Source organism: Oncorhynchus tshawytscha, linkage group LG21 (genome assembly GCF_018296145.1).
Source record: "Oncorhynchus tshawytscha isolate Ot180627B linkage group LG21, Otsh_v2.0, whole genome shotgun sequence".
NCBI lineage: Eukaryota > Metazoa > Chordata > Actinopteri > Salmoniformes > Salmonidae > Oncorhynchus > Oncorhynchus tshawytscha.
In genome coordinates this window covers 21,752,955-21,777,700 of record NC_056449.1, presented here as the reverse complement: position 1 = coordinate 21,777,700, position 24,746 = coordinate 21,752,955, and the positions used below count along the sequence as shown (strand labels likewise).

The 24,746-nt window shown below is 43.0% G+C and overlaps 1 protein-coding gene across 1 annotated transcript in view; it reads left to right on the top strand.

The window, feature by feature from the left end:
- The window catches only part of diaph2 (diaphanous-related formin 2), a 689,895-nt gene that overhangs the window by 201,037 nt on the left and 464,112 nt on the right, over positions 1 to 24,746 (top strand). Inside the window, 6 exon segments of the mRNA XM_024383199.2 lie at positions 6,002 to 6,112; positions 7,316 to 7,428; positions 14,667 to 14,783; positions 20,660 to 20,778; positions 21,850 to 21,914; positions 23,941 to 24,045. Coding sequence (XP_024238967.2) covers positions 6,002 to 6,112; positions 7,316 to 7,428; positions 14,667 to 14,783; positions 20,660 to 20,778; positions 21,850 to 21,914; positions 23,941 to 24,045 — 630 coding nt within the window.

Here is a 24,746-nt window from a genome sequence, read left to right as displayed (position 1 = left end):
AAGATAGGAGTAAAGAGATGGGAGTGAAGTTAGTGGAGTTTCAGAAAGGATTCTAGTGTAGCGTCCCTGGTGGGTAGACTTCAGGCTTGGATGCCCAGCTCTTGGTCCAAGGCTCTGGAGGTCCTATTGGAGTGGTTTGATGTCTGCTATGTTGCTGCTGCCTGACACCATTGGCATGTTCTCAAAGCAACTATCCCATCCCCTTCCACCCCACCAGTAGGGCTGGTGCAGAACAGAACAACCTTTACAATTATCCTTAAGCTTGCTGTTTTCCCGGTGTGCGGCAGGCCTGGTGCATATGTAAAGAGTCTCCATTAGCACTGACATGTCCCCATAAACCATAATACCATATTCCCTCACTCCACTGGATTAATACAAACCTGTTCGATTCCACTGTCCCCGGGCTATAGAAAGGGGAAAAAAACACATTGAAAAACAAACCAATGCTGTTCATTCCAGATGGCTATTATTCCCCATTGCCAGGCGAATTCCCGCTAGTTACGTTCTCTGAGGGCATGAATTGGGCTAGCATGATGATTGTGTGTGTGTGTGTGCCCCTGTGTGTGTGTGTGCGCACGGATGTGCATGTGTTTGTCTGTAAGCCTCTCGCCAGGAAAAACACCAACAGGAGGAATCGGTGTGAATAACAGCCAAGCGACAGCATTCACTACGACCCGTTAAAAAAAGATGTGGGCCAATACAAACATGCCGATAAAAGGTTTTCTATAGGGTACTTTTCAAGTCAATCACAGAGCTCCTTCAGTTCCCGATCGATCCCCCTGTCAGAGGAACACTCCGTCTTCTCCTGGTGCTGCTCCCCGGAGCCACCTTACATCCCATTAAGGCCCATCAGCATTTTCCCTTTCCCCTCATTCTCCTGCCCTTCCATCCCTCTACTCTTCCCTAATCCAATAAATCAATTACACATGCACATCTGGCCAGTAGACTCCCCAGACCTCTTCTCTTTTCCACTTCCTCTTCTTACCTTCTACTTTTTTCTGCCTCTACACCAGACTATCTCTCCCCTCTTATCCACTCCTCTTTCCTGTCTTTCCTCTCCTCTCTAGGAGAGGAATATACATTGCCTTCGGAAAGTAATCTGCACATAATCTACACACAATACCCCATAATGACATAGAAAAAAAACGTTTTTTAAAACATTTTTGCTAATAAAAAAAAGAAGAAATATATGTAAACTCAGCAAAAAAAGAGACGTCTTTTTCAGGACCCTGTCTTTCCAAGATAATTCATAAAAATCCAAATAACTTCACAGATCTTCATTGTAAAGGGTTTAAACACTGTTTCCCATGATTGTTCTATGAACCATAAACAATTAATGAAATTGCTATGGAACGGTCGTTAAGACACTAACAGCTTACAGACGGTAGGCAATTAAGGTCACAGTTATGAAAACTTAGGACACTAAAGAGGCCTTTCTACTGACTCTGAAAAACACCAAAAGAGATATGCCCAGGGTCCCTGCCCATCTACGTGAACGTGCCTTAGGCATGCTGCAAGGAGGCATGAGGACTGCAGATGTGGCCTGGGCAATACATTGCAATGTCTGTACTGTGAGACGCCTAAGACAGCGCTACAGGGAGACAGGACGGACAGCTGATCATCCTCGCAGTGGCAGACCTCATGTAACACCTGCACAGGATCGGTACATCCGAACATCACACCTGCGGTACAGGTACAGGAGGGCAACAACAACTGCCCGAGTTACACCAGGAATGCACAATCCCTCCATCTGTCCGCAATAGGCTGAGACAGGTTGGACTGAGGGCTTGTAGGCCTGTTGTCTGGTGAGGACCTGCCTTACATCACCGGCAACAATGTCGCTTATGGGCACAAACACACCGTCGCTGGACCAGACAGGACTGTCAAAAAGAGTCGTGGTTTTGTCTCACAGGGGGTGATGGTCGGATTCTCGTTTATCGTCGAAGGAATGAGCGTTACACCGAGACCTGTACACTGGAGCGGGATCGATTTGGAGGTGGAGGGACCGTCATGGTCTGGGGCGGTGTGTCACAGTATCATCGGACTGAGCTTGTTGTCATTGCAGGCAATCTCAACACAGTGCGTTACAGGGAAGACATCCTCCTCCCTCATGTGGTAACCTTCCTGCAGGCTCAGAGGCTTGCAATATCTGTACTGTGAGACGACTAAGACAACTCTACAGGGAGACGGGACGGACAGCTGATCATCCTCGCAGTGGCAGACTACTGTGAAGATGTCTAGCATGACAATGCCACCAGCCATACTGCTCGTTCTGTGCGTGATTTCCTGCAAGACAGGAATGTCTGTATTCTGCCATGGCCAGCGAAGAGCCCGGATCTCAATCCCATCTCAGTCCCACCTGGGACCTGTTGGATCAGTGGGCGAGGGCTAGGAACATTCCCCTCAGAAATTTCCGGGAACTTGCAGGTGCCTTGGTGGATGAGTGGGGTAACATCTCACAGCAAGAACTGGGAAATCTGGTGCAGTCCATGAGGAGAAGATGCACTGCAGTACTTAATGCAGCTGGTGGCCACACCAGATACTGACGGTTACTTTTGATTTTGACCCCCCCTCTGTTCAGGGACACATTAATCCATTTCTGTGAGTCACATGTCTGTGGAACTTGTTCAGTTTATGTCTGTTGTTGAATCTTGTGTTCATACAAATATTTACACATGTTAAGTTTGCTGAAAATAAACGCAGTTGTCAGTGAGAGTTTATATATGGACACACCTACTTATTGAAGTGTTTTATTTTACTATTTTCTACATTTTATAATAATAGTGAAGACATCAAAACTATGAAATAACATGTGGTTTAAGTGTTAAAAAAATCAAAATATATTTTATGTTTGAGATTCTTCAAAATAGCCACCATTTGTCTTTGACAGTTTTGCACACTCTTGGCATTCTCTCAACCGGCTCCACCTGGAATGCTTTTCCAACAGTCTTGAAAGCCTTCCCACATATACTGTGCACTTGTTGGCTGCTTTTCCTTCACTCTACAGTCCAAATCATCCCAAGCCATCTCAAATGGGTTGAGGTCGGGTGATTGTGGAGGCCAGAACATCTAATGCAGCACTCCATCACTCTCCTTCTTGGTCAAATAGCCCTTACACAGCCTGGAGGTGTGTTCGGTCATTGTCCTGTTGAAAACAAATGTTAGTCCCACTAAACGCAAACCAGATGGGATGGCATATCGCTGCAGAATGCTGTGGTAGCCATGCTGGTTAAGTGTGCCTTGAATTCTAACTAAATCACAACAGTGTCACCAGCAAAGCAGCAACAAATTTTAAAAAATGTAGTCACACTTATACTGAAATGCTTACTTACGAGCCTTTAACCAACAATGCAGTTTAAAAAATATGGGTACGAATAATAAATATAAGTAACAAGTAATTAAAGAACATCAGTAAAATAACAATAGCGAGACTATATACAGGGAGGTACCGGTACATAGTAAATGTGCGAGGGCACCTGTTAGTTGAGGAAATATGTACATGAAGGTAGCTATTAAAGTGACAATGCATAGATGATAACAACAGAGAGTTGCAGCGGTATAAAAGAGGAGGAGTGGGGGCAATGCAAATAATCTGGGTAGCCATTTGATTGGGTGTTCAGGAGTCTTATGGCTTGGATGTAGAAGATGTTTAGAAGCCTCTTGGACCTAGACTTGGCACTCTGGTACTGCTTGCCATGCGGTAGCAGAGAGAACAGTCTATGACTAGGGTGGCTGGAGACTTTGACAATTTTTATGTTCTTCTTCTGACACCGCCTGGTATAGCGGTCCTGGATGGCAGGAAGTTTGGCCCTAGTGACGTACTGGACCATTCCTAGTACCCTCTGTAGTGCCTTGTGGTCGGAGGCCAAGTAGTTGCCATACCAGGCAGTGATGCAACCAGTGCAACCAATGCTCTCGATGGTGCAGCTGTAGAACCTTTTGAGGATCTGAGGACCCATGCCAAATCTTTTCAGTCTCTTGAGGGGGAATAGTTTTTGTCGTGCCCTCTTCACAACTGTTTTGGTGTGCTTGGACCATGTTTGTGTGTTGGTGATGTGGACACCAAGGAACTTGAAGCTCTCATCCTGCTCCAATGCAGCCCCGTTGATGAGAATGGGCGCATGCTCGGTCCTCTTTTTCCTGTAGTCCACAATCATCTCATTTGTCTTGATCACCTTGAGGGAGAGGTTGTTATTCTGGCACCACACGGCCAGGTCTCTGACCTCCTCCCAATAGGCCGTCTCGTCCTTGTCGATGATCAGGCTTACCACTGTTCTGTCATCGGCAAACTTAATGATGGTGTTGGAGTCATGCCTGGCCGTGCAGTCATGAGTGAACAGGCAGTTCAGGAGTGGACTGAGCACCCACCCCAGAGGGGCTCCTGTGTTGAGGATCAGCATGGCGGATGTGTTGTTACCTACCCTTACCAGGATCCAGTTGCAGAGGGAGGTGTTTAGTCCAGGGTCCTTAGCTTATTGATGGGGTTTGAGGGCACTATGTTGTTGAACGCTGAGCTGTAGTCAATGAATAGAATTCTCACATAGGTGTTCCTTTTGTTCATGTGGGAAAGGGTGGTGTGAAGTGCAATAGAGATTGCATAATCTGTGGATCTGTTTGGGCGGTATGCAAATTGGGTCTAGGGTTTCTGAGATAATGGGGTTGTGAGCCATGACCAGGATGGGGAGCATTGCTGCACATCTATTTTCAGGTCTCCCCAGAGATGTTCGAGTCCGGGCTCTGGCTGGGCCACTCAAGGACGTTCATAGACTTGTCCCGAAGCCACTCCTGCGTTGTCTTGGCTCTGTGCTTAGGGTCATTGTCCTGTTGGAAGGTGATCCTGCCACTGAAAAACATCCCCACAGCATGATGCTGCCACAACCATGTTTCACCGTAGGGATGGTGCCAGGTTTCCTCCAGACGTGACACTTGGCATTCAGGCCAAAGAGTTCTATCTGGTTTCACCAGAGAATCTTGTTTCTCATGGTCTGAGAGTCTTTAGGTGCCTTTTGGCAGACTCCAAGTGGGCTGTCATGGGGTTTTTACTGTGGAGTGGTTTCAGTCTGGTCACTCTACCATAAAGGCCTGATTGGTAGAGAGCAACAGAGTTGGTTGTCCTTCTGGAAGGTTCTCCCATCTCCACAGAGGAACTCTAGAGCTCTCTGAGTGACCATCAGGTACTTGGTCAACTCCCTGACCATGGCACTTCTCGCCGATTGCTCCATTTGTCCGAGCAGCCAATTCTAGGACGAGTCTTAGTGGTTCAAGACTTCTTCCATTTAAGAATGATGTAGGCCACTGTGTTCTTGGGGACCTTAAATGCTGCAGAAATGTTTTGGTACCCTTCCCCAGATCTGTGCCTCAACACAATCCTGTCTCTTATATCTAAGGACAATTCTTTCGACCTCATGGCATGGTTTTATCTCTGACATGCCCTGTCAACTGTGGGACCTCATATAGAGGGGTGTGTACCTTTCCAGATCATGTCCAATCAATTGAATTTACCGCAAGTGGACTCCAATCAAGTTGTCGAAACTTCTCAAGGAGGATCAATGGAAACAGGATGCACCTTAGCTCAATTTCGAGTCTCATAGGAAAGGGTCTGAATACTTATGTAAATAAAGTATTTAAAAATATATACTTTTGCAAAAATGTCTAAACTTGTTTTCACTTCGTCATTGTGGGGTATTGTATATAGATTGCTGAGGATTTTTCATTAAGGATCTCGACGGACAATTTTAGAATAAGGCTGTAACATAACGAAGTGTGGAAAAAGGGGTCTGAATACTTTCCGAATGCACTGTATACACATGAAATGTTTCCCACATAGTTCCCCAAGGTCTTTTAACTCAACGGTGCCTGCTACATCATAACATAGATTGATACCATACAGAGAGGCCATGCATGATAAATCACTATATCACCATTTAATTTCATGTTAATTCATGTTAAATAGAATGAATTACAAAAATATGTTCTCTCTAACCTGTGTACATGGCAACAGGTGGCCTGCATGCAGCTGATCAACGCTCTGGTCACCTCTCCGGACGATCTGGACTTCAGGATACATCTGCGCAATGAGTTCCTCCGCTGTGGCCTCAAGAAGATCCTACCGGTGAGTTACAATGCAAGGGGCTCTCCATCACACACCTTCAGGGGCATAGAGATACATTCAATTGGCAGTCTAGGTATCATTTGTGTGTTGTTTTACATGCATAAAACCTCATTTAGCAAGTGAGACTTGTACATCTGAGTTGAGGCAGATTTGGACCCTAAACTCTGTGAAACAGTCCACTACACATTTTCCAGTTGGGACAATGAATAATTGACTCCCCTTCCAACTCCCATTAAACAGTTAGTTTTAGTCCCTAGCCCTCCCTGCCTCTCCCTGTTTGTCTGCGAGAGACAAAGCTCCTTCCTTCTGTCTCGCCTCCACATTGCTTCCATTATTATATTGGATTGTTCTAGCTCACCTCACTGCCAGCACCACCTCACTGATCACAGCTCGCCGTGGCATCATTATCAATCAGCAGACAGATCCTTGCACTCGGCATCCACTCATCCCTCATGACCTCATTTGCAGAGGGGAATTTTCCACGTGTTAATAAGTCATCTTGACTGCTCCGCTTGATTATCGCTGTCATTAGTTTAATTATCTTCATATCTGCCCCCCGATATGATGGTGTTTCCTTTACAATTATTTACAAATGCCTCATTTGAAGCTTTAATGCCAGCATTTAATCAGAGGCTGGGCACACTATTTGTGTTGTGGAGCCAATACAGTCAGGTGACCAAGAGGAAAGCTAAAATGAACCAGTTCTATGATAAAGTACTGAGAGGTTGCTATTGGCCGAGAGTCTTTGAGACCTCTCCTTTCTGTTGCATTGCATGCTAACTCCCTCTCCGAAGCAAGACGGATGGCATGCCCGAAGAGCAGCGAGGTGATTGATAGCTGCAGAAATTGGGTTCCATTTGGCCTGTTGTCGTCCGTAAACTCTTAACGCCAATGATTCATAGGAAAGTTGTAAAGTGCACCATTATAGCTCCTCGTTGAGGGAGCAGGTGTGGAGCGCTGGGTGATTCAGGTATACCAGGCCGGCAGGGAAGGAGGTGGATGGGTGTCCTAGTTCCCATACAGATGTGACTTGGAAACCAGCATACACTTGTCTCCATTAATGGAACCAGTATAGGCTAGGACAATCAGGCTAGGTTTGTTTTATGTACGTACTGATAACAGTGTATATAATTAATCCATACTGTAGGTACAGCCAGTCCTCTGCTGTCTACCACAGTCTATTCATGTCTCTTTGAATTACAGGAGCTGAAAGAGACAGAGGAGCTGGACATCCAACTGAAGGTGTTCAATGAGAACAAGGAGGAGGACTCCATTGAGCTCTCCCATCGCCTCGATGACATCCGCGCCGAGATGGAATATCCTTTTGTCTGCCCGTGCCGCTGTTCCGGCCATGGAAAAGGGGCTGCTGGAAATGAATGTATTGTGTGGGCCTCGCCAGGCTTACAGGTCTAAAGCCGGCAGGGTCATGTTCATTAGAGAAGGATTTGAGGAACTATAGTGCAATCTCCCAGCCCTATCGCTTACCAGGTAAACAGGCTCTTCTCTTTTGCTTGCCTCGGTTCTGCTCCCTCTCTCACCACCATTCCCCATCTCTCAGCCGTTTCCATCAGCTCTCAACTGGCAGATGCAAGACACAGGAGGCAACTGTCAATCATTACCAGTTGTTTTGTCTTCAGAACACAGTCTGGTTATGTTATGGCCATCTATTTTAAGTCTGTTAAGGCAGATAAGATTTTTAGTGCAGTTGTTTTGACTGGCACACCGAGGTCCATTTTCTGTGACCTCTATTGTTTTGTCTCCTTAATTACGCCTGTGATTGAAATATTTTACCTTTCTCCCGCTCCCTTATAACTAGAAATGACAAGTTGGTGTCTCCAAGTCGTCCCTCTATGTCCGCTCAACTGGAAACTTTTTGAGTGGTTAATAAAGTGAGCCCTAATTGGGTCTCGAGTTCAAGACTTGTTTTAAAGCATTCTTGGCTTGGTGCCTAAATAATTCAAGCAGCTTCTCTAAGGGCATTTGGATGTGTGAAATGCTGACATGGTAGGCAGACAGTGCAGGGCCAGACACTGTTGTACAGATGTTCTCACTGCCAACCTTTGTCTCCCCAATTCTCACAGTGCTCAAAAATATGCCACTGATTGCTGTGCTGAGTGACAGTTACTGTTGACGCTGTGAGGGAAGGGAAAAAAACAAACACCACACCTGGATTAATGATGTCCTTGAGCAGGTTCACAAATGAGAGGGCCCAATGTTTGTTTCCATGGACAATGTGGAGTTAATCTGTGCTAGCTCTCGTCGCTGACATGCACAAACTTGCACGCATACACGCACACACACAAGTAGATTGTAGCTTGTTTTCCTTGCCTCATGAATACTAACACTGAGAGACACGTCTCCTCTCTGTCCAGCCCAGGTCTGTGTGCTGAGGATGTGACTCCAGGCCACTAATGAATATGAATGATGCTGTGAAATAGTGATTGATTGACCCTACCACTGACTGGTCCACATCTCACCTCTACTGCTGCTCATGTTTATTCATGCTACCCAGCTCCGCAACATGAGTAGAAGTAAAACGAAGAGAGAGAGATAAAGAGGAGAGCGAGAGAGGGAGGGAGGGGGGGCGAGAGAGGGAGGGGGGGGAGAGGGAGCGAGAGACCATGAGAGAGAGGTGTGTGGGCCTTTGGATTTGCATTGTTCTGTAGGTAGTGTTTTTCATGTTTGCTGATTACTGATAGATATAACCCTTTTTTGCTAATAGCTGTAACTGTTGGGACCCTTTTGTACGGATAGTTGTAACTTCTGGTACCCTTTCTTACTGATAGATGTATCTGCTTGGACCCTTTCTTACTGATAGGTGTAGCTGCTTGTACCATTTTGAACTGATAGATGTAGCTGCTTGAACCGTTACTTACTGATAGATGTAGCTGCTTGAACCATTTCTTACTGATAGGTGTAGCTGCTTGTACCATTTTGAACTGATATATGTAGCTGCCTGGACCCTTTCTTACTAATATATGTAGCGGCTTACACCCTTACTGATAGGTGTAGCTGCTGGGACCCTTTCTTACTGATATATGTAACTGCCAGGACCCTTACTGATAGATGTTGCTGTAGGGAACCTTTCTTACTGATAGATGTAGCTGCTTGAACCCTTTATTACTGATAGATGTAGTTGCGGGGACCCTTTCTTACTGATATATGTTGCTGCTTGGACCCCTTTACTAATACTGTAGATGTATATTGTTAGACACTTTCTTACTCATATATGTATCTACTTTAACCCTTTCTTACTGGTAGATGTAGCTGATTGAACCCTTTCTTATTGATTCTTTAGATGTAGCTGCTTGAACCCTTTCTTACTTATAGATGTAGTTGCTGGGACTCTTTCTTACTGATATAGGTAGCTGCTTGTACCCTTTCTTACTGATATATGTTGCTGCTTGGACCCCTTTACTAATACTGTAGATGTATATTGTTAGACACTTTCTTACTCATATATGTATCTACTTTAACCCTTTCTTACTGGTAGATGTAGCTGCTTGTACCCTTTATTACTGATACTGTAGATGTAGCTGCTCACACCCTTTATTTCTCATAGATGTAGCTGCTGGGACCCTTTCTTACTAATATATGTAGCCGCTTGTACCCTTTCTTACTAATACTGTAGATGTAGCTGCTTTTTTCTTTATTTTACATTTTAATAAAAAAATAAATCCACTGAGTAAATCTAACATCCCAATTCTCGAGCTGCAACACAGACATGTACTGAGTTTGTGTCAATGGAGATGAATATATCATTATTCGACTAGCTACTCCGTGTCTGCCCCTCCAGTTTTTTGAGATGCTGAGTTTGCCGACTGTCAGCTGTACGTAAACACATGGACAAATCCATTTTTGTCTCCATGTGTTGTGGAAAGGTAACACTATTTGTTTCAAGCTAACGTTAGCAGACATAAGATGGACATTTAATGGGCTCTAAAGTGCCAGCAGTTCACTCAAATTTGCTAGTAAAATAAATGAAATACAAATACGAAAAATAACTGGTCCCATTGGTGTGAGTGTGATATACATTTAATTCTGCGTTCCATTAGTTGTATTTTACACGTAACATTACGAGGATCACGCAACCTGATAGACTGTAACTGTAATTAGGATCCACGTCAAAAAATATCAGAAATAGCGATATAATAAATGCCTTTGATAATCTTCTTTTGTTGGCACTCCAAAAGGTCCCAGTTACATCACAAATGGTCCTTTTGTTCGATAATGTCCTTTATATCCATGTCCTTCTTTATATCCATAAGAACTCAGTTTAGCTGGCCCGCTTCAGTTAATAATCCACCCAGTTTCCCTCCATCAAAATGCATACAAAATGAATCCCAAACATTACTAATAACATTTCCAAACAAGTCAAACAACGTTTATAATCAAACCTTAGGTACCCTAATAAACCCTAGTAAATAAATGAATACAAAAGAACCCGGTCTCTTCCACGTGCTTGGAAACACTACAGCCAAAATGGGAGCCACCTAGGAAAACTACAATTTCTAGCTCATTTTTCCAAAAAACAGCCTGAAACTCTTTCTACATACTCTTGACATCTAGTGGAAGCCCTAGGAACTGCAATCTGGGAGGATTTAGCCTTATAATAAAAGTGACAGCCATTGAAAACAGTGGTAGGCTGAAAAAATACATTGGGGGGATGGTTTGTCCTCAGGGTTTTGCCAGCCATATCAGTTCTGTTATAATCATAGACTTAATTGTAACAGTTTTAGAAACTTTAGTGTGTTTTCTATCCAAATCTACCAATTATATGCATATCCTAGCTTCTGGGCCTGAGTAACAGGCAGTTTACTTTGGGCACACATCCGGACGTGAAAATACTGCTCCCTACCCAAGAGAGGTTATGCTTTGTGTACCCAGTTTGCGGTCTGTGCTGATGCGGTCATTTGTTTTTATGTTTTAATTTATTTTGCTTTTAGTGTTGATTAGGATTGGCCCTGTTTGAGAAGTGAGACTAAACTTGGGGGCATGTGCTAAGAAAAATGTTATAGATAATTATCTCCATTCTACACTGTACATGTAATGGAATAAACATACAATCTGTGCTAATTCCACAAAACATATATTTATTTAATATGTTCTGTACTTATCAGTATGAATATTTTATTTATGCTTTGTAAATACCTTTTCAGAGGACTGAACTGAACCAGGTATGATGATGTTTGTCTAAGCACACAAAACTCAATTTTGCCGCGCGCGTCTGGTACTCTATAAAGTTGGACAGGGTTCTGCCTTTCTTACTGATAAATGTAGCTGCTTCAACCCTTTCTTACTGATATATGTAGCTGCTTAGACCCTTTCTTACTGATAGATGTAGCTGCTTAGACCCTTTCTTACTAATATTTGTAGCTGCTTGTACCCTTTCTTACTGATAGATGTAGCTGCTTGAACTCTTTCTTACTGATAGATGTTGCTGCTTAGACCCTTTCTTACTGATAGATGTAGCTGCTTGAACTCTTTCTTACTGATAGATGTAGCTGCTTAGACCCTTTCTTACTGATAGATGTAGCTGCTTAGACCCTTTCTTACTGATAGATGTAGCTGCTTAGACCCTTTCTTACTGATAGATGTAGCTGCTTAGACCCTTTCTTACTGATAGATGTAGCTGCTTGAACTCTTTCTTACTGATAGATGTAGCTGCTTAGACCCTTTCTTACTGATAGATGTAGCTGCTTAGACCCTTTCTTACTGATAGATGTAGCTTTCTTACTGATAGATGTAGCCTTTTTTACTGATAGATGTAGCTGCTTAGACACTTTCTTACTGATAGATGTAGCTGCTTGAACTCTTTCTTACTGATAGATGTAGCTGCTTAGACCCTTTCTTACTGATAGATGTAGCTGCTTAGACCCTTTCTTACTGATATATGTAGCTGCTTAGTCCCTGGGATCCTTTCTTACTGATAGATGTAGCTGCTTAGTCCCTGGGATCCTTTCTTACTGATCGATGTAGCTGCTTAGTCCCTGGGATCCTTTCTTACTGATCGATGTAGCTGCTTAGTCCCTGGGATCCTTTCTTACTGATTGATGTAGCTGCTTAGTCCCTGGGATCCTTTCTTGCTGATAGATGTAGCTGCTTAGTCCCTGGGATCCTTTCTTGCTGATAGATGTAGCTGCTTAGTCCCTGGGATCCTTTCTTGCTGATAGATGTAGCTGCTTAGTCCCTGGGATCCTTTCTTGCTGATAGATGTAGCTGCTTAGTCCCTGGGATCCTTTCTTGCTGATAGATGTAGCTGCTTGCACCGTTTCTTACTGATAGATGTAGCTGCTAATACCCTTTCCCAGTCCGGGCTTCTACTCTACTAACGTCCTCCCTCAGATAGCAGTGTGGCAAGCCTATAATTGCATCACACCAGTTTGGTAATTCTCATCGGCTTCTTCCAGGCTCATACAGGAGTGGGAAGCGATACATCAGAGAAGCCTATATTCCCATCCCCTGCGCTCGCCAAATTTGATATGGGAGAACTATTTTGGTTACAGACATGGCTGAAGTTAATAAGAAAATGTCAGACGGCGTTAAAATGGATTGATTTGCGCTGATGGTGGTGGATGGATCATGTGGCGTATGAAATAGTGGGAACAGTTGGAGAGTATGGAGCACTGTTCTGTCATTTTGGGTGTGTCAAGTTTTTGCACTGGTTGTCAAGTGATGTTCACTCACGCTTAAGTAACTTTTCAGAGGTGATCAATGCTCGATTGTCATTCAACAGCCTTTTGAGACGATGAACTTAACAGTTTTTCCATCATAGCGGATATAATTTGCTCTAAACAACTTTGATGGGGCCGCACAACTTTGACATGTCCTTTTATGTCGCTAAAAACCCCGAAACGAAGCTCGTCCGACCATGTCCTCTCCCCTTATCTGAGGAAGCCAGGCCCTTGGTCCCTCCTTTTAAGCCCTCTGGACTAAACAAGAACACAAATCAGATATATTTTTCTGCTGGGTGACCACAGACAAATGTGAATGAATGCAGAGCCTCTGACTGTGAAAGTGTTTTAGCCCAGACAGTGTATCACCCTGCAGTCAGCAGGTAAATATTTCAGCAGACATTGTTAAAACGTACACTTCATATTATGACGGCAATCAATTTTTCATCTTTCCCGGCTGAACACTGCACTATTCCGCCTCACTCTATTCCCCTTGTTTTCTGCATGTGTGCACAGATTGAAAATAAGACTATTTCTGAGTTTTATTTATTTTCTACATGCTTTTCAAACATGAATATCCACGGGAGGATCCTTTCTCAAGCAAACTGTTTTGTATAAGCCCCCTCAAGCTATTTATTTCTCTAAATTCTTTACAGTTTTGGGACTGGGTTTGTTGTTAGTTCAAAGAAGATCAGATGTAATCTTGCTATAGATTAAAATTCCAGTTCCATATTCCTCGTAAACACAGATGAAATACAATATACTGTAAAGTGATCGTGATATTATTCTGAAATCCCACTTGGATATTATGTTTAAACACATGCACATCTCAAGAGAAATCACTTTTTCCTTGATTTGAACATTTCTCCCTATGGTTTCAATTCCATAAAAATCAACTGTGAAATGTTGTGCCAAGCACTCCATTTCGCAGCCTCTGACAGTTCTTGATCTGAAACAAATAGCCAGCAATCCAACTCAGAGAAACGGACATAATGAAATGAATAATACACCATAGACAGTGATTTCTTATCTGATTCAACAACTATTTTAGACATCACAAGCCATCGCTCGCACTCCTTGGGGAGGCGCATAATCAGTACCTTTAGCAAGTTTAATAACACATATTTTCTCTTCAACGGACAAGGCACAATCTGAGACAATATTTTCCATAGTGACTGATCCCCTTTTCATGATTCTCCCTAAATATCCAAACCCAATGGAGTTTTCACGTGTTTAATTTCCTCCTCCTTGAAAGGCGCAGAGTGATAGGTGGAACACAGGGACTGTTCTTTATTGCCAAATCCCCTCCTAAAGTTAGCTGTTTACTCTTCTGCCGCTCCTGAGAGGGAAAACGGATGTGAGGAATTGTCGCAGTGTTTGCTTGTGCACAATGACACTTGTCTGAGTACTAGTTCGAGATGGGAAAACAAACACTGTGATTTGAGTATCTTCCAAATGATTTTGATTTGATTTTAGAATGCACTGTCACTATATTATTAGATTGATAAAGCACAGGTTTAAGCACTCCTTCATTCCCATGTCCGTTTAATACCTAAACAACAATAGGTAAAGCTTATCTGTGTTAGTACGCCACTGACCGAATAAGGGAATGTGAAATGTGTTATGCATGTGGCTAAATGAGAGGGGTACAATGTGTATATGTGTGAATGTGCTTTTCCACTTGGGAACAGTTCGTCCTATCCTATATGAGGAGAAGTAGTTAAAGGTAATAGAGGACTTGGTTAGAGAAGGCACATGAATTGTAAATGTTTGCCTTCTCCTTTTAAATGGTCTGTCATAGTAGCCTACTACTGCAAGCTGTTTTCTCTCAATTGTTTGCTACATTGCCATGACATTATATACCTTAACCCCCTTCTCACTGATATGGGTGAGGTGTACCATCTCCTGTCCAACATGGTGAAAGACACCGGGTCGGAGACCTACTTCCTGTCCATCCTACAGCACCTCCTGCTCATCAGGAATGACTACTACATCAGGTGAGTTCTGCACAAACAGCCACATCCCTTCTCACTGCTTTCACAGGAAGACTGCATTTCCATAAGACTGGTCTTGAGAAAAACATTAAACAGTCTCTAGTCTATTCCCTCTTTTTGTTTTATTCAGTAGTATGTAGCCCCTGTAAGGGATACACTTTGCTGTGTAGCGCTAATGCTGCGTTATCAACGCAGAAACCTCAAGGACGTCCACTCCTTGACACCGCATTCGAGTAAGGCCAGATAACGAAACACGCTTCTGACCCCTGTAGATAAGTGTGCCACAATCCTTGTAAAACTACATTACTTCCTATAGCAAGTGCTATTCTCAAAACCTTGCCATCTCCATCTCCCAGGGGAAAGCATGTAAGCATTCAACATGAAAGATTCACATGTCCATTTTCTCCTCTCAGGGCTTCTCTCTATCTCTCTATCTCTCTATCTCTCTATCTCTCTATCTATCTATCTAAACACTGTGATCAAAGTGATCAAAGTGCCAGGGCCATATCAGAGCAGATCTAATATTCTGTACTTTAGAATGATTAAGTAATTATTCAAATGGCGGCCCGGCTCTGGATTCCTGTAAATGTGTCAATCACAGGAAAAAAAGAGGGAGATGGTGGCGGCTCCTCTGATGGCAATGACAGTGATCAATTCGCTGCTGTGTCAGACTTTTCACCGAAATAAAATATTTAACAAAAAATAGAGAGAAGACAAGAGGAATTTACCATAGACAAGTTGCTGCTCACTCGGCTGGTATGAATAATGCATTCCTCATTTTGTTGGAGAAAGTGAGAAATAGAAAACACATTAAGTAGCTAGTGCAGCATAGCACCTCAGCACTCCTCTGTCTCTTTCCCCCACTACTGACGCCAATGCTCTCCACCACCGACAGTAAAAAAGGATCACTACAAATGCTAATTAAAAATGGATGTGCTTATTAAAGATATGCTTTTAAAAATACATTTCCCACCGCTCTCCCTCCTCCCCTACTCCACGAGGAAGACATAATTCCACATACATCACCGGGCTTTGCGAGGTGCGGTCGGTCTGTCTGACACAAGGTTCTTTTTCCAGCTCAGGCCTCAATTCATCATCAATATATCCCTTTTCGGCCACTTTGAACCAGCATATCTTTTTATGTTTCAGATTAAATTGGCTGGTTGGGAAATGGCAGGTCTTTAATTTTAGATTAAAGGGAGACCTTAAGATCATTTTGGGCTTTGATGGCCGGATCTCTATTGGGATCCAGGGGGGAGGAAGTGGGCCACTCACGCTCGCTGTCAGGCAAAATCAGGTGATGGAGCGAAACTTGTCCATAGGTGTATGCGATGGCTTCCTGATCAAAGGGACGCATAACATGCCTATGCCAATATTCCAACAGAATGTGGACTTTAGCTTCCAATGTTATACATTTTCAACATGACAGCCTTGTACCCTGTTTCAACAGGACTGCCATGCACCCTGTTTCAAACACAGGGCAGATGTGTGTGTTCAATTTGGAGAAGCACCTCTCGAAACCATCACCAATTGGTGAAGGGAGGGCTTGTTTTATTTTCGATAATTAATCTGAGAGTGCCATGCTTGATGAATGGGAGCACATCAAACCCCTGCTAAATTTAGAGCGGATATCCTCTTTTGGAGTGGAGCGATATGGGGATTACACTGGTTATGTGGAGCAGGGCTGGACGAGAGACTGCGAGGGGAGTTTGTGCTGCTGCTATCCCAATGTCATGTGGAGGGGAAAGGTGCCAGAGTGAAGGAGTGAAGGATGGTGCTAGGGACATATGTTGGCTTCTGCAGCCCAGCCTTGCCCAGCCTCTGGTGGGGCCTGACAGTTCTGGGTCACTCGCTCACTCCTTCCCTTCCCTTTCTCAGTTATCTTGGTGGTAGTGGCAGAGAGGAGCGGGGGATGCTGGGAAAATAGGGTGACTTATTGAGATAATAATGTGGTCTACACCGGCGACAGTACTAAACCGGGTTGCCACAGTGCTAAGCCACACAGGGGCGACGTGCACTCGCTCGATCTCATGACAAGTGGGTGAATCCAGCCATAGGAACAAGACGTCTGCCATTTCATGCTTACAAAAATGTTATAATATCTGTTTACAATATGATAAGACCTGTCCACATTTTATAGGGAACCCTGATTTACTCCTTGTCATCACAAATAAAGCCCCACATATAGGATGTACATTATAGTATAAGCAGAAATCCAATCATTTACATATTTGGTCAATATGCACTCGTACGTGTCTTATTTCCATGCATGTTCAGAGCTCTCAACATCTTTTGTATATTGAAGTGATCTCTCTGAAATGATCTGCATACCAACAATTCCAGCCTATTTGGTTCATTGCTCAAAGCAATGAATCTATTTGAGCCACAATGCTCTTACCCCCTGCTCCCCTTTCCAAAGGCAGTAAAAAGAGAGCAGGACTTTGAAAAAAGCTTTGATTTCTTTATCTGCGTCGGAGCCTTCTGAGCCTCCCACGCAACCTGAGTATCAGCAAGCAGCATTGCGCCTGACCACAGAGGCCAGCAGGAAATTAGAGCACAGCTAATCTGCCTAATAAAGGCCTCCCTCAGAAAACATATGAGTGTACACTACCGGTCAAAAGTTTTAGAACACCTATTCATTCAAGGGTTTTTCTTTATTTTTACTGTTTTCTGCATTGTAGAATAATGGTCAAGACATCAGTCATGTAGTAACCAAAAAAGTGTTAAAAAATTCAAAATATATTTTATATTTGAGATTCTTCAAATAGCCACCCTTTGCCTTGATGACAGCTTTGTATACTCTTGGCATTCTCTCAACCAGCTTCATGAGGTATTCACCTGGAATGCATTTGAATTAAATGTTAATTTGTGGATTTTCTTTACTTCTTAATTCATTTCAATTAACGGATGTGCCTTATTAAATGTATTTGTGGAATTTTTTTCCTTAATTCATTTCAGCCAATCAGTTGTGTTGTGACAAGGGGGGTATACAGAAGATAGCCATTTTGGTAAAAGACCAAGTCCATATTATAGAAAGAACAGCTCAAATAAGCAAAGAGAATCGACAGTCCATCATTACTTTAAGACATGAAGGTCAGTCAATACGGAAAATGTCAAGGACTCTGAAAGTTTCTTCAAGTGCAGTCGCAAAAACCATCAAGCGCTATGATGAAACTGGCTCTCATGAGGACCGCCACAGGAATGGAAGACCCAGAGTTACCTCTGCTACAGAGGATACGTTCATTAGAGTTACCAGCCTCAGAAATCGCAGCCCAAATAAATTCTTCAGAGTTCAATTAACAGACACATCTCAACATCAACTGTTCATCGGAGACTGCGTGAATCAGACCTTCATGGTAAAATTGCTGCAAAGAAACTACTACTAAAGGACACCAATAATAAGAGACTTGCTTGGGCCAAGAAATACGAGCCATGGACATTAGACCGGTGGAAATTTGTCCTTTTGGTCTGAAGTCCAAATTGGAGACTTTTGGTTCCAACCGCCGTGTCTTTGTGAGACTTGGTGTGGGTGAGCGGATGATGTCCGCATTTATGTTTCCCACCGTAAAGCATGGAGGCGGAGGTGTTTTGGTGTGAGGGTACTTTGCTGGTGACACTGTCTGATTTATTTAGAATACAAAGCACACTTAACCTGCATGGCTACCACAGCATTCTGCAGCGATATGCCACCCATCTGGTTTGGGCTTAGTGGGACTATCATTTGTTTTTCAACAGGACAGTGACCCAACACACCTCCAGGCTGTGTAAGGGCTATTTGACCAAGAAGGAAAGTGATGGAGTGCTGCATCAGATGACCTGGCCTCCCCAATCACCCGACCTCAACCAAATTGAGATGGTTTGGGATGAGTTGGACCACAGAGTGAAGGAAAAGCAGCCAACATGTGCTCAGCATATGTGGGAACTCCTTTAAGACTGTTGGAATTGCATTCCAGGTGAAGCTGGTTGAGAGAATGCCAAGACTGTGCAAAGCTTTCATCAAGCCAAAAGGTGGCTATTTTGAAGAATATCAAATATATTTTGTTTTGTTGAACACTTTTTTTGGTTACTACATATTCTATGTTTGTTATTTTATAGTTTTGAGGTCTTCGCTATTATTCTACAATGTAGAAAACAGTAAAAAAAAGAAAAACCCAATAAGTAGGTGTTCTAAAACTTTTGACCGGTAGTGTACATGAGGACCGGTTGGCAACTGTGCCTACCCTCCTAACGCACAGTGTGTTTTAGAGGCTTCTCTCATAGTCACAGTACAAAATTATTCTCTATTAGCCATATATTGGAGCGGTTTTTAGTTCCAGTTCTCCATTAATGGTGTTTTTTTTGTTTTTGTCCAGGACTGTCGTAGGTTTAACCTATTCCCGGGAAACCTCCCCATATAGTTTACGGAAGTCATCTTCATATAGGCATGGATTGTATTTTTTGTTAAACATACAGCATTTCTATCAGCTGTCAGTTAGCACCACTTGAATTACTGTCTGTCACTCAACACCACTTTAGTTACTGTCTGTCACTCAACACCACTTCACTTATTGTTTGTCACTCAGCACCACTTTAGTTACTGTCTGTCACTCAGCACCACTTTAATTACTGTCTGTCACTCAGAACCACTTTACTTATTGTCTGTCACCCAGCACCACTTGAATTATTGTCGGTCACTCAGCACCACTTTAATTACTGTCTGTCACTCAGAACCACTTTACTTATTGTCTGTCACCCAGCACCACTTGAATTACTGCCTGTCACTCAGAACCACTTGAATTACTGCCTGTCACCCAGAACCACTTGAATTACTGCCTGTCACTCAGCACCACTTTAATTGCTGGCTGTCACTCAGCACCACTTTAATTAAACAAACTCCAGGTACTTGTCAAATTAAGTGATTTGTGAAACTTTTGAGACATGGGAGAGTATATGTTTTTCTTATACACTGCATTCACATATTTTTTTGTCACACTAATCATTCCATTCCATGCTGTACCGTACTGCCCTGAGGAAGTAATCCTAATCAAATATGTTGGCATAGACATCATAAGTACTGTCAATTTGATATGACTGGCAATAACTCCTCGTAACCTATAAAGATTCACATTCATTCTGTTAATCCGGGATTTAACTAGCGTTGACCAGGAGAAAATGATAACTGTACCTCTAGTGTGGATTTGAGCCGAGAGACAGTTCCTAAGAAACCGTCCCCATCATAAAAATTCAGCCTCCATGTGCTCAAGTGGGGGGTATTTCTGGTGGAAAAATTGTATTTCTGCTGGCACCATTCAAGGTCATGCTTGGAACATCATTATTTGTCGCTACGGGGCTCAGTTTAAGTTGACATTGTATTTGCTAAATGTCACTTGCAATTAAAGTTGATCATATAACTGGGGAAAGGTCACCCGCCAACTTGGGTGGCGCGAACAGGAGTCCCCGGCCGACTCAGACGCCGCCCGCCGCCACCCGAGACCCCACGTTCTGTCACCCTCCCAAAACACGCAACATGTTCTCCATGCCATTGTGCTTTTAATTACACATATTACACTGATTAGATTTGCATTTCAGGTTTATGGGCACCCTTAATTGACAAAGATGATTACAAATTAGTGACGGCCGGCTGCGCAGCCCGTTTGTCACCTTGAATAGCCGCAAGTCATGCTGCTCCGAGTTCCACGTCCCCGGGATTAATTTTAGCGATTTCACGATCGGCATAAAAGAATGTGATCATTTTTTATTTTATTTTATCTGTCATTCTGTGACCTCTAGCTCAGCTAAGGGGATATTTTGTGGAGAATTAGGGCTGTGTGAGTTTGTGTCATTCTCCTGTTCTTGATGTGCATGCTGACTTAGTTGTGTTCTGCTCACTGCTCTCCCAGGCCCCAGTACTACAAGGTGATAGAGGAATGTGTGTCTCAGGTGGTTCTCCATCGCAGCGGGATGGACCCAGACTTTGGGTACAGAGAGAGACTGGATGTAGACTTCACCCACCTCATTGGTAGGTCTGCCAGAGCTCTGTCTTTCCTCTGACATTTAAAAGGGTGAATTTGCAGCCAGTAGGACACCATTATACACCTCCAAAACTTGTTGAAATGATGTCATTATTAACACACTTGAAAAGGTTTTTTGTTTCTGGTTAGAATTACATAATTTCAACCAGTTTTGCCTCCTAGGTCTCCCTAATCTACATACTGTACAATATACTTGAATCAGTATCTCTTTTTTTAATACTAGTCTTGTTATTCATATTTTGTCTCCTAATCGGTCTAAAGCATCCTCAGATATATTTTTCTGTTGTACTGCGCGGACAGCAGGATGTGGGTGTTGCTAAAAATGGTGCAATATCCCTCTCATTATTATCTTTCCCCATTTCCCCCATGAGAGCCTTCCCAGAAAAACCTGCAGCCCCTTGACATGTATAGGAAAAGGTAGTCTAATTACGAATAAATAATGCATTACCTGTTAGGTGTGACTGTGGCACATCATGTCTCATCATAAGCACATGGAGATTTCACAGCGTCTTCACTCTGCCGAGGACATTCATCAGCAGAGTTTCTTGAATCCTAGAGGAAACAGGGTCTATTTGCCCCAAATTAGAAATGCAGTCATTCATTTCCTTCAAGTAGAGACAAATTAATGAAATAACTAAGTGTTTTTATTTTTATATTTTTGTTCTTCTGTTATTGTCACTAACAGTTCTGTGGCATCGTGCCGACAAAGTCTCATTAAAAGTTTCCGAGCCCATCCGTGATTTTCTCACATTTTTATAACACTGTGCTGTAATGAGTTGAAAACAAATGTTTCGGGGCTTGGTTTTTAAACATTGGCAAACCTGCCGAACAGAATACAAATCTCCTGGGGGATATGTCAAGAAAAGAATGAGCCGACAAGTGCCTTTCCCCCCTTTCTTCACTCATTCCCTCTCTGTCTCTCTGATGTAATATTCCTTTTAGGGTTGATCTGGAATCTTAAGTAGGATGTTAACAATGTACAGTGTAATTGAGAGAATCAAAGTCACTTCGTGGGTTCTTACTGTCGTTGCTGCTGTCTGCCCTCTTTTTTCTTACAGATCAGTGCGTGGATAAAGCCAAAGTGGATGAGAGCGAACTGAAGGCTGCGGAGTTCTCCAAAAAGGTGAGGTACAGTGCATCATTCCCCTCAACTCCATTGGTATGCCACCACCAGGCTCCCATCAGAAAGCCCCCCCCAGAGATCCTGGTCCAGCAATTGATTCTGGTCCCTGATCAATAGCTGGTAAAATAGTTCAACAAACTCTCTCAAATTTACAGAATAAAGTTTTAAAGTAAAAGCTACAGTGTTGAGGAAAGATTGGACCAACCTAACTCCTGAAGATTTTGTCTACTTTTTAACTGGATGTAGTAGCCTACTTTATTCTGCGTCCACGCTGATCTTCAAACAGAGGAATAAAGTGCATGAAGTGTATTTTTACTATATAATGATAGACAGTACAATCAATTTCCACTATACATTTGTGACCGACCGCCTAATATCTATAATCTGACTTCTTCACATTACAGTCTCTGGTAAACACACTATATCAAATCAAATCTAAGGTTATTTGTCACATGCGCAGTATACAGAAGGAGTAAACAGTACAATGAAATGGTTTCATAGTAGCAATATCAAAAACAAAGTGTCCAGATCAAAATATTGTATAAATTATTATTAGATGATGCTTACCTGACATACTTGTCTAAAATTGATCATCTGGCAAAGTCTTTTGTTTAGACATGCAGCTAACTAGCTAAACAATGAACCGGCATAATCCCAACTCATACTACTACCAATACCAACATTGTCATAGCTGGAGTATGAATCTGCAGGTAGCTAAAGGGCTACTGTAACCAACTAGGTTCAATGTTAACTAGTTAACATCAGGCTATAACTAGCAATGCAAATGGAGTTCTGATTCAAATAATATTACTACACAGATCATACCCATAACGTTCGCCAGCTAGCGAACAGTGAGCTTTAACTTGCAATGAAAATTAGAAACGTATGATATCTGAAAATGTAGCTAGACACTTTACGGCAGACTGGAACCATTGAACTTCGTTATGTTTGTAGCTACATCTTGTTTGGCCAGCGTTGAGTTAAGTAGCTACGTTTCCCACTGACCGTGGCGTGTACAGGAAGTAGGCAATCACTTTTTCCAACTGATCTGTTAATAGCACCTGCTAAATTCGGGGCATCAATCTTGTTGAGAAAAGTAGCAAAGCTTTTGTAGTTCTCGATGGCTAACATTATATCTTTAAAAAACGGTAGAAAGGACTGTCAACACAAACCGAACAGCTCACGTTATAGACAGAAGCATGCTCCTGTACATGGCAGACCAATCCAAACTCATCTCCCGGCATGTCCAGCCCATCCATAATCTCAGCCAATCATGACTAGCGAGAAGGTTTCCAACTTTTTCCGTGGATTAACCAACAAGGCTTGTCATTTAACGATTTCATTCAGATTTACGGATGGAATATACGTTTGTTATTTAAACACATGAAAGTTCACATATTCCAGAATGCATTTCTGCCCAAAAAAAACATTTGGATTTTTTTTTTTTTTTTTAGACATGCGTTCAAATGCCTCTCCTGTTTAGTAGTGACGTGCAACATTTCATGAAACGAGTCACATTTCTTTAGCACACCACCAGTACTGTGAGTCACTGGTACTTCCAGCAGAATCCCCCAGAAGTGTTTTGGTGCATGTGACTCAGACCTTAAAGACATGGTACTCTAGTTTGAACCAGTCTGTAAAGACATAGTACTGTATCACCACGCCACATATGCCCCCACAGTCCCCCCACACCCCTGCCTCTGTGTGTGGGACATCAGAGGTGTCCTGGGTGTGAGTGGAATGAGAGCAGTGTCCCCTCCTGCGGCAACAGTGAAAACATTGTCGTGACACAGGTTGCTTTCCCACGAAGGTTAGATCCGTCACCAACACATGAAAGCCGGACCCAAACCACAACCAGTGGACGACAGGGTAGAGGCCACCAAAGGCCTATGAATAGAGGTAGGAGATGGGGCCAAGTGTGTGCGAGACAGTGTGTATCGGTGTGTGTTGACTTGCCCTGCAGTTGGCCATTCACTTGAGACAACTTGGTCCTGACCGGAGTGTGGGTTGTGTTGAATTGTTGCAGTTCGATGAAGAGTTCAGCGCCCGGCAGGAGGCCCAGGCCGAGTCCCAGAAGAAAGAGGAGAAAATCAAAGAGCTGGAAGGGCAGATCTGCAATCTGAAGACCCAGGTAAGGACCAGAGGAGACGAGAGGAGCATACACACCCATTACTCCAGACTGCAGTCTGAAGCCACAAGCTCCCCATAGAGGTCTTGTACAGTGTCTTGTACAGTGTCCATGTGTTCACAAATACATACACGGTCTGTACCACAGGTTTTACGGAAATACGTAGTCTCTACCACTGGAAACCCAACCTCATTGCTTAGTTTAATGTTCAAAACAGTATTGAGGAAGGCATAAGAAAAAAGGGATTGGGGCAAGCAGCAAACATTAATCACATCATATTTACAGTAAAAAAAGTAAAAATTATGTGAACCCTTTGGAAATACCTGAATTTCTGCATAAATTGGTCATAATATTTGATCTGATCATCTAGGTCACAACAATAGACAAAAGCAGTCTGCTTAAACTGATAACACACAAACAATTATATGTTTTCATGTCTTTATTGAACGCACCGTGTAAACATTCACAGTGCAGGGAGGAAAAAGTATGTGAATCCTTGGATTTAATAAGTGCCTCCTTTGGCAACAATGACCTCAACCAAACGTTTTCTGTAGTTGCGGATTAGACCTGCACAACGGTCAAGAGGAATTTTGGTCCATTCCACTTTTCAAAACTGTTTCAGTTCAGCAATATTCTTGGGATGTCTGGTGTGAACTGCTCTCTTGAGGTCATGCCACAGCATCTCAATCGAGTTGAAGTCAGGA